The following is a 17586-nucleotide window of genomic DNA, read 5'->3' as shown; positions in this document are numbered from 1 at the left end:
AAAAAAAACTATTACAACACTACAGCGATGCAGTGCCATGCACCTGTTCTTGTTCTTTTTCTCTCTCCTTTTTCACAAACACACACACTTCTCTCTGTTGCTGTTTTCCTTATATTAACACTCAATGTGACCTTTGTATCAACTTGAATGTCAGCTTGTATCTGATGCACAGTTTTTTTTAGTTTTTTTTTTTTAGACAAAATAGAATAGAATTTTAATATCAGCCATTTATTGTCCATAACATTAAAATAATTAGTTGTTTATCTGTATTGCCCAAAATTTGAAATATTTTCTATATTTATTTGATAAATGGGGTTGGTAACTGTATCTGTCTTCACTTAAAAACTTTCCTACTTTACAACCCACCTTAGACTCCTACTCTTTTTTTCTCTCTCATTTTTCCTTTTCCTCTTTCTCTATCCCTCCTCATGTGCATGTGAGCGGGCTGCTCTCCTTAATTCTGTTTCTGTGTATCTCATGGGGAAGTGGATGAAGCATCTGGAATTTTCCCTTCATCCCCTCCCTCTCTTTAGTTCCCTGTTTTCCTCCCCTTTCGTTACATGGATCTGGCTTCGCTATTCCTGCTTTGCCCTCCCCCATATCCATCGCTACTCTTCACAATGCTTGGTGCAGCCCATGCTGGTGTCCCATATCTTCTTTTATTCATGAATAGAAATGGGTGGTATTTACTGCACAGCTCATGAAATAGATCAAGGGGAATCTGGGAGTGACATTGTAGATCCAATTTATACAATTTAGTTAATACACTGGATTACAGTGGTGACATCCTGGAAGGTTTAGACAGACAGGTAATAAACACCTAATGCTGGTGATGATAAAACACTCCCACACAGTAAGATGGATTGTGGGAAGAGTTTTCAGAGATAAAGAAAACATTGAACGTTGGGACTGTGGATGTTCATTATAATTTTGTGTAGCCAGGAGGAAAAGGAAGCAACTCCTGTCTTTGTATTTAATCTCATATTTAATTTGTATATAAATGAAATGCACTACCAATCAAAAGTTAATTTGAATTTAATTTAATTTGGTTTAAATTGATCAATTGAATTAACTAAAATACATAACATAAAATGCAATGCATAATTTAAAAAAAAACATAGTTTCATGTCAGTTTCTTAGCGAGACTTTCTTCCTTTTCATCCATAACTTTCCTTTTGTTTCCCTTGCTTTCTCCTTTTCTCTTTTCCCTTTTTTTCTTTACACTGCCATGGCTTTTTTTCCATTCATCAGCATTCTTCAGGCTCATTGAGCACTTTGATGTGCTGTGTTTTAGTGTGGCTGGTTAGCAGCTTGCTCTCTGCTCTATTTGTTGACGGTTTTGAGACTTTTCCAATGGTCCTTTCAGTAGTCTCAAAACTCAGGGGACTCAGAAGTCTGACCTGATGGCAGACATACAGTAAGAAGCCTCAGTATTGGTCTAAACTGCAATTTGTTATGTACCAGTATCTGCATATTTAGCTCATTCCTCATTATGCGCATGACAGGTAGTTTAAGGGGAAATGTTTCTTATAGTGTACTGCTATTGCTTTATTTTACCCAAATTAGTGATTTGCATTTATTTATTATTTGCATATAATTAATTTTAAGATTACTGAAGAAATTATAATGTTCCTTTCTCTTTCCTTCAGCTCCTCGGACAAACTTTGCAGCGGAGAATGGTGAGTGACTCTTAAGATCTTTGTCAAAAAAAAAAGAAAAAAAAAAAGTAGGTTTTATAGACAGAAGTCTGAAATTGCAATTTGAAAGCTGTTGTAGTATTAAGTTTTATTATATACTTTTGGAAGCTCCAAAGCTTTTTGTAACCTGAAGATCCTAGAGAAAACCATAAACTCCTGAGAATTGCTCATGTTTTTTGGCAAGATATATAATTCTCATAATTTTTGGCAAGGCTTTTAACCCCAGGGAGACTGTGTGTGTTGTCTGTAGTTAATTTGTTTTGGATAAATGTTCTGCATAAATAAAAGAACAGATACATATTTGCAGTGTTGTCAAGACAGATTCAAGCCTGGTCATTAGCGCCCTCTTCTGTGCACTCATGGACAAGGCAGTCGAAATTTAACAAACCTATTCTCATATACTGAGTTTGTTTCAAACATTCATGTTTATTGTTCTTTCTTATTACTTGAAGACTACATATCCAAGTCAGCCTCTTTGCCCGGATATGGCAGGAATGGATTGCACAGGGTAAGTTTCACTGAAAAAAATAAATAAATAAAACAATTTTCTTTCATAAATTGCTACAAAATTTATGAACAGTTACAAAGAAATGGCAAGCAACACACTGAATTAAACATGAAATTACCTCCAATAATAACTGTTTTATTTATAACTTGCATTTTTGTAAAGCACACCTGCATTTTTGTAACTACAAATACTATGTCTTCAATATTTTGTTTATTGCTTTTATATATATATATATATATATATATATATATATATATATATATATATATATATATATTTATTTTAATGTTCAGTAACTGGACAGCAGTAAAAGCAGATGAATTGGAAATGTCAATTAAAACTTTATCCACTATTTGTTTGCCTGTTGCCAGCCACAAAGTGCAGACTACTATCAGTATGACAGTGGCAGTGAAGTCAACTGGGGAATCAGAGGTACGTAAAGGAGTTTTTTTTTTTTTTAAGGAGCATATTTAGGAGCATAGTTCTGACTTTAAAAGCTTTTTTTTCTTTCCCAACAGAGTACAAGGTAAGGACGATGGTTTAGCATTACCAGAGGATTAAAGGGGGCCCAGAGAGACACTAAAACATCCTGATTCAGAGGCACCTCTGAAACATTAGCCCTCTGTCTTCTCCAGAGGAAAGCCCAGATTTACAGTATGTCAGTCTAATGAACCCTGATGAGCCAAAGCAACGTCCTGCTGGTCAAAGCTTGTGGAAACTAGAGGATGGAGAAATTAGTGCTTCCAGGTCATAAGGCCACTCTGTCCTTCCCCAGCTGGCCCTTAGAGAGTTGGAGACTGCAGGGGCTGTGGAGAGGACAGGGGTTTGTCTGACCCCTTTGCTCCTGGTTGGTCAAGAACTATATTGTTCTGCTTGGTGCCGCTTCCTGTCTCGGTTAAAGCTAAAGTGCCAGAGGCTCTGTGATTTCCTTTCACTTCTGTAAGTGAGAGGAAAAGGAGGTCCACCAGTGCACAGCCTGCTCTGAGCTTTCCATTAATGCTTAGCTTTCCCATTACCAATCTATGAAAGAACGTTTCAGTGAGGACAATTACTTGTAAATGAATAAATATGAGTTTAAGTGTTTATGTAGTTTAAAGTTTATAATGAAATGCACTGGTAACTTTTGTTACAGATCTACCCATATGAAGCACTTATTGTGACCACTAGGGGGCGTAACAGGTTGCCAAAGGATGTAGACCGGGCTAGATTGGAGGTAAACTGTTAATGATATTATTAAAATAATGTTTCATAAAAGATTTTTGTTTGAAAGTAAATAACACTTAATATACTTACTACCTAATAAATTAATACTATTCAGCAAGGATGCCTTAACTTGATCAAAAGTGACAATGTTACAAAAAGATTTCTATTTCAAACAAATGTGGTTCTTTCACAGAAATAAATTACATTTTAAAATATATATTAAAACAGAAAACCATTATTTCACATCGTCATATTTCTCAGTATTACTGTTTTACTATATATTTTTTTATTAAATAATTGTAGCTTTGGTGAGCATATCTATCTATCTAGCCTTCTATCTCTCTCTCTCTCTCTCTCTCAATATTTAATAATTGCTTGCAAAAAAATTAAAACAGATGAATTGATGGATATACTGAGTAGTATGTTTCCTTGACATTTTAGCGGCATCTTTCCCCTGAGGAGTTCTATGAGGTGTTTGGGATGACGATGGTAGAGTTTGACCGTCTGGCACTGTGGAAGAGGAACGAGATGAAGAAACAAGCCCGGCTGTTCTAGTGTTCCTGTCACACACACACACACACACTCACACTCACACTCACACACACACACACACACACACACACACACACACACACACACACACACACACACACACACACACACACACACACACAGACAGACAGACAGACAGACACAGACAGACAGACAGAGACCTGAATACCTGTTCCAGTCTAACTAAACAAACACATCCTGTGTCTCAGACACAGTCATGCCTGGACTGTACCTAGAAATTGTGCAACTGCTTGTTGTGACAAAGGCATATAAATGATCAGACAGGCTAGAATACCTGACAAAGAAAGACAAAAATAAATAACATAATACACAGAACGATGGGAACATTTTAGTTTTTACTTTAGTGTAAAGTGAACACATTTTATTTTGTTTCTGAATGACAAAACTAAGGAATCAGGAATTGTAAGGATTTAGAATTTTGCCTTATGTTTTCTATTAATTTATGCACCAGCAAAGTAAGTGAACAGAATGTAAATACGATTAATACAACTTTAATGAGAGTGGATGAATCATCTGATGTCATCCATCAAGTACATTATTAAGTAATATTTCATTTGAAAGGTTATAAAATAATATTTTTCAGTCCTTTTATTTCACAAGGACTACATAAGCTTAGATGGGCTGAAATAAGCGATGATTTGCTTGACAATGAATACCAAAGTCTGACTGTTATTTATGAAGTTAGCAGATGAAATTGAGCACTACGGTGTTGTACTTTGTTCAGGTCATTTCCAAGGAGTAACGAATACTGAATGTACACTTTTCTCACAAGAAGACTTTAGGATTATTAGACTAATATTGATGGAACATACATTGTATATTGTGATGGTAGAAATACATATGGCTTGTGTCTGATACAGATGATGAAGACAAAACAGATAAGAATTAAGGTGCAATGTTTGTTTGTTTTTTTTCCTTTATTTTTTCTTTTTCTTTTTTGAAATGTTATGCTCTTAAAAAAAGAGATCTGTTGGTTAGGATAGCGCAGTTTACTTTCATCACAACTGTTAGGATGGATCAGGAAATGCTGTGATACCTTAAGTGGGTTAATTAAATGTTTGGGTCATTGCCATGGTGATTATGTCACCTGATTTGGTAATAAAATTGAATGCAGAGAAAGTAAACATGGATTGTAAGGCCAGTGACAGGGATAACTTGTTCACACCCACATATTACTTGATGAAAAAACAAAACAAAAAAACATTATCACACCATTGAAGCAAGTGACAAATAACAAACTGTAACCTTGATTAGGACCTAACAGTAACCGTGGGGTCTTTCATGCCAAGGGATACTGACAGTAGTTTTTGTACCTCACTGACAAACAGGTGAAACTATCATGTTTTCTGCCTTTGTGTGTAGTGTTTACAACCTGTTTGCCCAATAGATTGTTATGAAGTGTTCTATTAATTTCATAGTGAAGGAAGAGAGCTAGAGTATAACCATATTTTTGATTCTCTCTTTTTTAATCACTACTGCTACCTTCCTAACTTTATTTATCTGTCAGTTTCAACAGACTATGTACATCTTATACTGCAATAAAAGTTTGTTTTCTTCTGTAAAACTGTGTTTTTGTGTGGTGAATGGCATCAGTTGATATGTGGGGCAGTCTGCCATCAAACCCGGTCAGAGGGAACATTAGGACCCAGCAGGATAAGTCGGTCTCTGTACCTTCATTGGGAATCTTTCAATGCAGATAGTGTCTGTCACTAAGTACATAACATCGATGGGTGCACGGGCTGCAATGTGTGTTTCCAACAAGCCGAGGAGTTTTGTTTGATTCTTCTGATATGGAAATAAACAGCAAACGTGAGTAAAATAACATCAAATAATCTTTCACAAATGATTGCATGAAAAGTTTATTTATCTAAAATAACAGAAACCTGACTCTAGATAAGCTTAGACTGTTAGTTTTGGATACATTTGTTTACTCGTCTTGTCATTTTATGCATAGCCGCGACTGCTCTTGTTGTTGCTCACAGACTATGTAAAAAAAAAAAAAAGGATTTTAAAGGGCAGATAAACAGTTAAGTCCACTTTTTTTATTTGTTATTGAATCATGAACGAATCGTTCTTTTGAGTTGGATCTGTTGAAACAGTTGAACCAGTTCACTAAATCATACTGAACGATTCATTCATTAATCGAACTGAATCGGTTCGAACGGTTCTTGAGTCAACAACTGACTGTTAGAATAGAAACCTCTTTTTCGGATGTGTACAATTCGTGATGAGGGCTAACAGTAAAAGCATTTCGAATGAGCCGAGAATTTGACTGATGGGGCGAAAAATAAGTTACTTAATAATATAGTAGTCGAAAACTTATTAGGACTTGACACGTGATGACATATACTTAACTGAATTACTGAATCGGTTTCTAAACGATTCATTGTAACGCATTGTACTAAAGAACCGATTCGTGGTTATCTGTCAGGTTTGCTTTACTTTTCCTGTCAGCTCTCCTGCAGTGCCTTATCTTTTACACAGAGATCTGCTGTAGCCTTTATGATCGGACTCAACTGTTTCTCATGTGATGTTTCTCGTCATTTTCAACAAGAATTTTCTGTTTTCAACTTATATTGATCTATTTCATACAGACCCTCAACTTCAAACGTTCAGGAGAAACTACACCTGGAACATAAGCCTGCTGTGGGTGGCATAGTGATTCAGAGGCTTGTAGCAAGGTTTAGTTTTCAATTTCTCTTGGACCTGGACTCTCAGATCTTTCTTACTCTTGTGCGTCTTTGTTTATAATAAGTGAGGTCTCTCTCTTTATAAGGAGCTGAGTTCTAACAGAACCCCTATGGTGAGGCGGTAGTACTTCTCTTGATCTCCTGAAAGTCCTACTGTTTTGATAGTTGCTGTTTTGGCATGGTGCAGGAATGAGAGCACTGCTTCTTGCTTGTGGCATTGGCTCTTGTATTTTTCTTTCCCTCACTGAGACAATGAGATGAATCCTGCTGGCTCTCTCAGAACAAACCGGCTGCATCTGGTCAGGCATTGGTCTGGAGACACAGATTGCTGTACATGTTTTTGTACAGTTCCTCCCCTAAATGCTGCTCCCAGTAAAGTTAAACCCCAGTCATCCACCTCTAAAAGTTTACACAACATATCAAAGATAAAAGGAAAGATTAGGTCTTCTGTACACTTTGTGTGTACATTTCTCTGTGCATGCCACTGTCTGTGGTTTCCATTCTTGGCATGCACATTTATCTTTCAATGAATGAAAAGCTCTCTTAACTCATGACTCAATTCCTTTGCCATCTAGGATTGTGTATAGCATCATAAAATGTACAACTTCACAAAACAGAGACAACTACCAGGTAGACACATGCACGTAATTATAGAGCAGAGCACCTCGAACAACATGCTCTCTTCCACTTTCTCCTAAGACATTCAGTCCATCACTAAATCCAGCAGTATTTCTGTTTTACACCCTGTTATTAGGTTTCCACAGGTGTATTTCAGAACCACCTGCCTCATCTGTTTGCAGAAGGCGAAGGCCGTGTCATCGGTTACTGTTACTGTTTACAAGATACAGCAAAGTTCTTCCTCGCTCCCTGACAAATTCCTGATCTAGGCTATCAGAATGTGAGTGTTTACACAAACACAAGGGACGGAGGACAGAAAAAAAAGACATCCAGCAGACATCCCCCTTCGGAGCAAGCATGTTGTTTCTGTCACTATTTTTATCATGCTGCTTAATGTCTCCTTGGTGCATGAGAATGTGAAGACTATCATCTTGTTGTTTTAATCAGTTATTAGGTTCATATGGGTATAGTGATTTGGTTTTAAAGGGACAGTTCAATCCACAAAAAAAAAAAAAGATAATTCCTCATGTCCTCATGTTGATCCAAACCTTCTTCTATCATACAGTGTGAACCAAAATAACACTGGGCTTTAATGTATTAACAAAAACAGTCAAAACATTATTCAGTATATCATCTTTTGTGATCAGCAGGTCACTTTCATGGTCAGATGTTGACTTTTCGAAAGCTCCCAGTTTTCACAATGTATTGATGTGGTTTGTCTAGTTTTAGATTGTGGGCATTTTTGACAGGTTAAGCTATTTGCTCTAATGTGAATCATTAAACTTCGGACGGATTTGAGAGCAGACAGAGAAAAGATGCTTGAAGCCAGAGAATCAGGTAGGCGTGAAGGGGACTCTACCTCTCCCCACTGACTCGTTGAGTATGTAGGATTGTCTCTTCATGTAAAGACTCTGCACTGAATCATGATTATTGTTTCCTTCAGACTGTGAGCATGTGGAAGAGCTTAGGAGTGTCAGGAACAAAGATCATTTGTCTTGTAAATCTTATAATGAAACATGAATTTGCACTACCGCTCTCATCCAGAGTTCTTGAGATCAGCAAAATGAATAGCAACAGTGTTTTCTTGTTGATGCAGAATCTGCAAGCCTGGTCTGGCCTTGATTGTTGTATGTCACGGTTGCAAGTCGGTACAAAGCAACCTGTTCCCTCCGGCTTACGGGAATTCCACTTTTGTATAAATACATGGATATGGGTAAGCAGGATTTAGTGCAATAATGCGCCCGCCTGTCAGCTGTCGACTTCAACTTGAGGGAAATGCACGGCACGCATGCTTTTGTGATTTACAGAGTTGACTTGGTTTAGAAACATCTTTGTTTGCTTTGACCATTTTACATCTTGGACCACCCATTCAATCTCTATGAGCATCATCTGCCTTCTTGCCAATTACAACCCAACCAGCTGAAATGGACTAGACAGTGCACACCCACCAGACTCTCATGCATGATAATGGAAGCGTTTAACAAGGCGTGAGTCAGTATTTAAGGTCTTTAACAAGTGTCCAGTGAATCATAGTGCAGGCTGCGCTCACTGATTTCCATGGTGAAGTTGTGGAGTTCTGAGGTTGCCGCAGTGAGACCATTTGACAGCGTTAGAAAACCTTCTGTGTGCCACATGCACAAGTTCTTCTGGCAATGAACAGATGTGTTGAGTGAGCTTTAAATATGATTTGTGTGGCATAGTGGTTATAAAAGTTGTGGGTTTGAGCTCTGCCAGGCACACAGTTGTGCCTTTGAGCAAGGTAGCTAACCTCAGGTTGTTTAGGGTGGTCTGTCAATGTAATGTGTGTAGTGCAGGTCACTCTGTATAAAAGCATCTGCCAAATGACCACTGACTAAGCACTAAATGTTCTGTGAAAGTAGGCAATGCACTACTAAGTTATCCAAGTTATCAGCCCAGACTGTATTTGTTAACCCTACAGGTGCAGATGGTGTTGGCGTGACAAGCTTGATTTATCTACATGGTTCAGATGGAATGACTGTTAATCAAAGCAGAGTTTGTAGCATTGACACGGTAGCGACCTACAAAACCTGATTTGTAGGTTGTGTATCTGAAGCTAAATCTTGCTGACTGTTACAGTACATTTATCACTATTTTATGGATTCGCTTTTTGCTAACTCAGGAATTCGCTTTGGTACTCATGAGCTCTGTTCCAAAACTAAGTGAGCTGCAGTTCTGTCTACTGCCTACATAGGTGACTGCCTTTTAAGTCACAGAAGCTCATAAGTGATTTATGAATGCTCTAAAAACAGAAATAATGCTCATCACTTGAAGCACATGGAGACTTAGCATGTAATTGAATGTAATAGAGAAATCTTAGCATGTTGGTGTGCTAATGATATATTGGTACTGTTAAGAATCAAATGCAATATAACTTTAGTCTATAATCAATAGAGATGCAGATGGCACCATATTGGTTATCAGCTTACACTACTGTTCAAAAGATTTTAAAAGAAATCTCTTATGCTCACTAAAGCTGCATTGATTTGATTTAAAAAAATAATAATAATAATTAAAATGTAATTTATTCCTGTGATGGCAAAGCTGAAATTTCATACAGTCTTTGTGTCACATGATCCTTCAGAAATGACTCTAATATGCTGATTTGGTGCTCAAAAAATATTTCTTTGTATTATCATTGTTGAAAACAGTTATGCTCATTAATGTTTTTGTGGAAATCATGAACATTTTTAAAGGGTTTTTAATTAATATAAAGTTTACAAGAGCAGAATTTTTGAAATTACTGAATAGAAATAGACATTTTTTTCAAACTTTTAAATGGTAGAGTATATTACAGATTTGATTAATTTATTGGTCTTTCTTGAGCAGTGTTGGATATTTAGTTGTGCATTGCTCATTTACATTACCTTTACCGTCATCTACCTTTTGAAACAGTCTTTGAGTCAAGGATAGGAGCGTGCATTTAATATAAAAATAACTGCATATTAAAATGCTGCCTCTGTAAGAAGATTACTAGACTTTGAAGCAGAGCAGTGGTGTCAGTGCTCCACCCAAGCTTCTCAACTCTGTATCTGCCTGTTGACGGATAGGCAGAGGTCAGAGGTCAGGGTTTTGCCCTAGCTCTTGGAAGTCTTCCATTTTTCTGCATACCCAGACACACACACTCCAGTTAATATCCCTTCCATGAGGATTCCCAGACAAAGCATCCAGTTATTCAGCAGCCACAATAGTGTAGAGGCCTGCACAGTCTTAATAGTGTTAGCGAAACACTGCATCTCTTTACCGTGGAAAAAAAAAAGAGGGCTGAAGGAAGGCATAGCTGCAGAGTGAAATCATGGGGGTTTTTTGGGTGATAAGCAATATGAATTAAGCTGGCAAGACTGAAGGCATTCTTTGTTATTGGAGATGGGCTGACTCACCCTCTTCGTGCCATATGGCGGGGTTTGGTGTCTGGGTTTTTTTTTTCTGAAGCGCTGACCTTCACAACCAGGCTGTATTAAAGTGAGCGGCTTTTATTTCCACATCCTATCCACTCCTGACCCCTGCAGCTCACCCCACTGCTCTAGGGACAGTTTGCTTTACTGTACTGGCGTGAGTTCCAGCACCTGCCTAACCCATTTACTTGCTGCTTCCACTCACTGTTTGTGCCAGGTCTCCATGGCTCAGATGACCTCAGATGGGCTGTTGGGGGAATTCCCACTGCTCTTTTTCTCTGGCTGATATTAAACAGAGGCACAGACCATAATAAAAGAGAATTAGACACTGTGACCGCAATTGTGACCAGATTTCAGACCTCAAGGGTTGCTGCTACTTTTTGGCGACAGTGTAACAACGCCTGTTAAGCCTTTATGTGGAAACATGGAAGATGCAGAGGCTTTGGGGTTTGTTATCTTGACTCCCACTTTCCATCATGACCCTACAGACCCTTCATCTGCTCCTGTTTCGGCCCTCACTTACTCTCAAACCAGATATTAGAAAGTGGTGAGTGATTTGATATCAATCTCTACTTGATTCACCTCTCCTGTGTTCACTCCTCCAGTGCAGAATCAGAGAGCATAGTTTTAAAGGGGTTGTTTTCAACAGATTTGTTTTTTTTTTTTTTTTTTTTTTTTTGCACCCGAAGTCTAGTAACAATGTTAGTCAAGGCTTTTTGCGCCATAAATGGTCATAATTCATCTTTACATGACCATTTTCTTCCCAAGTATATTGCGGTTATACTAAATAAAAATATATCAAATGTTTATATAAATACATTTTAAATAAACTATAATTTATTTATTTAATTACCATTTTTTTACCTCAATATATAAATTATAAAATTTCTCAATTATACAACCTTATAGTTTTAATACATCATTTTAATAATGTAATTCAGCAATAAATAATACAGTACTTTCTGCAATTAAAAAAGCAGGTGCATTTTTTATTTTGTTTTACCATAAATTATTTACATTTAGTTAATTATTAATTATAGGACCATTTATGGTAAAATTTTTATAATTCTAGCTTAAAACATATTTGTTAAACTATTATCATTTTTCATTGTACATCGTAATGGTCAGTTGGCTATTGTTTTTTAATCATTCATTCATTCATTCATTTATTTATAAAAAAAAAAAAAAATCCTTTGTTATTGTTGATCTAAGATCAGTGGATCTCAACCTTTTTGACTTAAAGGCCCCTCACTGTCCAACACAATACTCAAAGGACTTGAATTAATGTGAATTAATGTGTTTATTTTAATATTCAAATTATTATACCAATTTAAAGGCTCCTAGTAGGCTCTGGTTAAAAACGACTGCTTTAAATGACCCTTTTTGCTGTTTAATCTTTTATACAGTATATGGTTTGGGTGAACTGGCATAGTGAGCATTAGAGTAGGTTTATATAGTATATCAAACACTTTTGCTACAATAAAACAAGGAAACTTCCTATTTTCCATGATATACAGCCTGTAAATGCTTACACAGTATAAAACGTACACAAACAGACGCCTGACACTGAGGACCCCCAGGCAAAGGGGTTTATAAAGAGGAACGAAGAGGAGTGTTAACTTAAAAGCTTCCTGCTCCCCACCAAGCCAAAATCTTGCCTTCAAAGCTAGTTAATGCTTAAACAGGTGAGTGGGAGTTTCAGGGTCCATAACTCTGCCGCAGTGTGTAGATACAAGGAGCACTGTGACCTGAGGGAGGCCCCGGCCTAATGGCCAACTCCCCCCTGCTTCCTTCAAGCAGCAGCCAAACCCCATCACTGGAGCAGGGGTCATTAACCACAGCGACTCCCCCCACACAGCACTGCAGCATTAAAGATGGGCTCTCGTGTTTTGCCTCTCTCTATTTGTTTTACTTTGTGTCCTCAATGAGTGTTCTGAAGGCTCTGGAGTGTGCACGATTGTTTTTCTTGAAACTATGTATACATGTTTGAATGTTCTTTAATGTGAACTGGCCAGGGGGGTCTGATGTTAATGTTTCTGTATATGATAAGCAATAATTGCGTTTTGTCATAGCTGGTCTATGAACAAAACAGAAGGGTTCATATTTGAGGTTTCTAGATAGAAGAATGCATTAAAGAATTGCTGAAAGCTTCCAAAACAAGAGACTGCGAGGAAGTGAGCGCAGCTTTTCCTTCAACTGGAAATCAGCTTTATGACTGTGTGTGTGTGTGTGTGCTGCTTCATTTTATGATAACCTAAAGCATGTTCTCATCTATCATAAAGCAGCAGGAGTGACATGTAATTTCCCTTTTTCCACACAAATGTGCTCAGGCTTTAATACTGTATATGAGTCAGATCTCAGAGAGAATTATAGGCTAAGCTGTTCCACATGTTCACCTGCTACCTCTCTGCAGCCTCTCTCTGTATTTGTGGTTTAAGATGCAGTGATAAGGGGTAGTGCAGGATTTTCTTATTTAGTTCTATATTGTAGATATAGTAGTTTCAGATGTAAATATAGTTAAAGGGTTAATTCTGGCAGAATTTATTCTTCTTTTTTTTTTTTAATTCCAAACCTGTTTGACTTACTTTCTTTGGTAGAACATAAAAAAAAGATTTTGAGAAATCTCAATTTTTTTTTTTCAGTGGTCGACAAAATGTTTGGTTACCAACATTCTTCAAAATATCTCTGCCTGTTACATAGAAGACAGAAAGTCATAGTAAATGATGACATAGTTTTTATGTCAGGGTGAACTATCCCTATGAGATTTAATTTGTGCAGTTTTTTTTTTTTTGTTAACTCACTTTTTCCTGTCTCAACTTAATGTGAAGAGACACTTCAACTAGAAGCAAGTCATTCGGTTGATTTCCCAGAGTGTAAACTATGTGAATCTGTTTGTTTGAGCAATCTGACATGTTCTTGCTCAACCTATAGACTGCTTTTAGGGCTGGACTTCCTATTTTGTGAACAATGGCTTGTTTCGTAAAAGAAAAATGATGACTGATTCATTCACAAATAATTTTTGAAGTCAGGTCTTTTTAATGAAACATTAATGAACCAATCTGAATGATTTCCGATTAATCGAACTGATCAGGTTCTCAGGTTAGTCTAAATTAAATTAAAAGTTGAAAATTCCTGTCTGTTTTCTTCTTATGTTGCTGATGTTATTGTAAATGATTCATCCATGCGTGTGGCTTCAGAAGAGTTGGAATATAGTGCTAAAGTTATATTCTATTTATGATATTTTTATGGTTTTTGGATCTCTGAAAGCTTCAGTCCCCATTTATTGTAATTGCTTGGAAAAGGGTGGCTTGATCAGTCTTCAGAATATCTTGTTTTGTGTTCCACAGAGCAAAGAAAGTCATACAGGTTTGGAACAACATGAGGGTGCGAGTACAGTATAACTATCCAACCTTGATAAGTATTTTGGTTACACTTTATTTCGATAGTCCACTTTAGACATTCTACTAACTATAAGTAACTTTGTAACTACATGTCAATTAATTCTCATTAATTTGCAACTACATGTCTACTAACTCTTAGTAGGGTAGGTTTAGGGTTAGTAGAATAAGTTGACATATACTTGCAAAGTTTCTCATAGTCTGTATGTTGTATGTTGTGGACCCATAAAAATAAAGTGTTACAAGATATTAAACAGACAGTCTACTAATACTCTAATGACTGCTAGTTGACGTGTAGTTGCAAAGTTACTTACTGTTAGTAGAATGTCTAAAGTGGACTATCGAAATAAAGTGTTATCAGTATTTTTATATATATATATATATATATATATATATAAACGCAAATAGTGATGAGCAAAATACTGTCTCTGCATTTGATTTAATATCACATCTCACTCTGTAGTCTTATTGGAATTTGCTCAAATCCCCCAATCCACAATGACTATCATCAGTGTAGCCCCTTCCACACTCTTCTAATTCTTATGATTTGTTTTCATTCTTTATGATTTGTTTTCTTTTGACTGAATATGAGAGAAACATTTTAGGATGTGTTAACACATGTTTGACTGTAACATTTGACAAGCACTGTAACTGTGGTTATCAGGCTCTGTAATTTGTGGCATGCACCCAAATATGTACTTCCCACCACGGCGTCCCATCAGACCAGAGGCGTCTCATGCAAACATCACTATTCCAAGGTGTCCAAACAAATGAGGTTTTGTGTTTGTTATCTCTCGTTGTGGGAATTCTAGTGTGACATCATCAGTGTATGTGTGCACAGACTCGCTCCTTTCCCCCGTGGAGCTTTGAACGCTGATGATCCGAGTATGCCTGGAATTCTGAGGGAGATTTTCATTGCTGAATGTAGTTAGAAGAGGATTGCTGAGTCGTCACTCCATCCAGGGACCCTGATGTTGGTATCAGTCCAATTGGATCAAGATCTGATTGTTCACTCCTTGATCTTTATGAGTCACAGCGATGTTCATGATGTCCTTCACATTCCAGTTACAACCTGTCTTCTGGTATGAATTCTTACATTATGAACAAGAATTGATAGGTTTGATGATTTAGATTTGAGACATCACAGTACATATCTCCTCTGAGTCACACCGGGCGGCACGCAAGATTGGTGTGGTAAATAAAACATCCGGAAACAGTGCAAACATCTGTTGCACCACAGGATATTCATATTTGATGACAGTTGGGTGGTTTATGTTGGAAGGGCCTCTCTTGCTATTGACTTTGGGAGCATTTTGCCTCTGTGTCTTCTCACAAAACTGATATGAGGTTATGCTATATTTTAGAGTGAATGTGAATGCCTCCAGTTTATGTTATTTATTATGGAAGAATTGAAGCTCTTGGAGTTTTGTTGTTGTTTTCCTGAATGTACTGTGTGTGTTGGCTAATGCATTTACAACCAGGTTTGTTTTCATTGTGACAGTAAGGGCTCCATGTGTGTGTCTTTGGAAAGGTCAGAGGTCAGAGTGCTCCGTCACTGTATTGTTGTCACTTGTATCTCAGCCAGACGAGTTCAGTCAGACAGTGTCACTGGGTGTGAGCAATGATCTGATCTTCTTTGGCAATGATTTAGCAAAAGTGAAAAGTCACTTTAAACAAAGTTTAAAAGTCAAAAATGTTGACTATGTTTTTGTGATATACAGAACACAATGAACCCACATAACTCTGCTAAAGACTTCATGTCAGTTAAATAAAATTCATAACTAGATTTTCTGAAGAAAATGTAAAGAGTGGCTATCTGTTGCTACTGTATGATAAGGTCGTTGTCAGGGTGGCTGGCTGCTAAGGATATTGCTTATTCATTATAATTCAATTTGGTAACAAGTTTTGCACGAAAATTAAAAGTTTGATTAATAATTGTTCAAAGAATGTGGTCGTATTTATACCTGGTGTTAACATCCATATAGGGGATTGTGTTACTATGTTATGTTGATGAAACCCCCAAAAGATGAAGAAAGTGGAAAAAAAGTGTGAGGTCAGAAAGATTTTTTTTAAAAGATGTCGCTTTTGCTCACCAAGGCTGCATTTATTTTATCAAAAATACAGTGAAAACAGTAATATTGTGAAATGTTATTACCATTTAAAAGAACCATTTTCAATTTTAATAAATTGTAAAGTGTAATTTATTCCTGTGATGGGAAAAGCTAACTTTTCAGCAGCCAAATGTGATGTTTCAAGCTAAAGTCCAGTTATTTTAGTGCAGTAAATATATTAACTGAAGTTTATAATCTGTGCCACTGCTTATTGATATTAGTTATACTGAAGAAATGATCTGAAGTCTTGTGCACGTGTATAAACATGCTTTTCCAAACAACGGACACCTTGTTTTAGCATAGTGGATGATTGGACTTTAAACTCAAAATTGATGTGTTTTTGGCTCGCTCTACTCTGATTTCAGGGGTTTGGATTTCACTACATTTTGACCCATTTTTATATGCCTACATTTATTTAGCACTGACCAGTTAATACCAGGTGTAAACAGGGTCATAGTAGTATTGATGCTTGCCTTTGCAAACACCAAAACAAATACTGAGAAGGATCATTATATATATATATATATATATATATATATATATATATATATGAGCGAGAGAGAGAGACAGCTGAATCAACAGAACTATATTAATGAGCCTACTTAAATGCAGTAATTGTGGTTTGAATGTATCCGATCACTTAAAGTGCAGATGAACGGCTTCTCTTGTCTCGACTGTCTCTTATCTCCAGTTCCAGGCTGTCTAGCAACAGGCCTGCAAAGTTTAACTACACAAACATTTAGTATCTCATCTGTCTCACAAGATGTAACATGTCCTCAGGAACCGTCAACTGGGAAATGGACAGAAAAGTGTCCGCTTTCAGTGGTGAGGAGATAGAACTACTGACACGAGCTACTTATCTGCACAGAAGTGTGTGTGTGTGTGAGAGAGAGAGAGAGAGAGAGAGAGAGTGAGTGGGTTTTGAGATATTCAGCGTGTCAGATCCTGCCGACTGGTCTTAGGTTTGCCTGTAGCTTAGAATAACGTCACTGTGAACATGTGCTGATGTGAGTCTGTGCATGTCGGCACCCGACTGCTCTCTGGATGGGTGGACACAATGAAGAGAACTAGACCCCCACCTCTTCACTTGAGCACACTGGCAGAATGGCTCTTTTGTGCAGTCTCTAGGGGCACTGTAACATAGGGAGTAGATACAGTCTGTACACTTAGAAGAGACTGCGGGCAGACAGTGCAAATCAACAGATACAAATCTGTAATTATCTCAGGGGTTATGTAAGACAGGTTTGCCCATAGGAAAGAAAAATTACAAATGAGAAGGTGACGTGCTCATTTTTGACGTTGAAATACTTTCTCTATCCCAGTTTAATGTGATTAAAAATACAAATGGACGTATAAATATCTAAACTTGAGTTTT

General features: G+C 37.1%; 1 protein-coding gene across 6 annotated transcripts in view; it reads left to right on the top strand.

Moving 5' to 3' along the window:
• The window catches only part of ablim3 (actin binding LIM protein family, member 3), a 68056-nt gene extending 62541 nt beyond the window's left edge, over nucleotides 1–5515 (top strand). For 4 of the 6 annotated variants that reach the window (XM_058797748.1, XM_058797747.1, XM_058797746.1 and 1 more), the window contains 5 exons: nucleotides 1650–1679; nucleotides 2150–2205; nucleotides 2577–2637; nucleotides 2724–3418; nucleotides 3850–5515. In XM_058797748.1, the coding sequence (XP_058653731.1) occupies nucleotides 1650–1679; nucleotides 2150–2205; nucleotides 2577–2637; nucleotides 2724–2749 (173 nt within the window). In that variant the 3' untranslated portion in view covers nucleotides 2750–3418; nucleotides 3850–5515. Of the gene's footprint in view, nucleotides 1–1649; nucleotides 1680–2149; nucleotides 2206–2576; nucleotides 2638–2723; nucleotides 3419–3849 lie in introns of those variants that run through there. The other 2 variants (XM_058797745.1, XM_058797744.1) reach the window with 2 other exon arrangements.
• The last annotated feature ends 12071 nt before the right edge of the window (nucleotides 5516–17586 follow it).

The sequence above is a fragment of the Onychostoma macrolepis genome, chromosome 14 (assembly GCF_012432095.1).
Source record: "Onychostoma macrolepis isolate SWU-2019 chromosome 14, ASM1243209v1, whole genome shotgun sequence".
NCBI lineage: Eukaryota > Metazoa > Chordata > Actinopteri > Cypriniformes > Cyprinidae > Onychostoma > Onychostoma macrolepis.
Note: the sequence above shows the minus strand (reverse complement) of the source record. Positions and strands in the feature narration are given on the sequence as shown.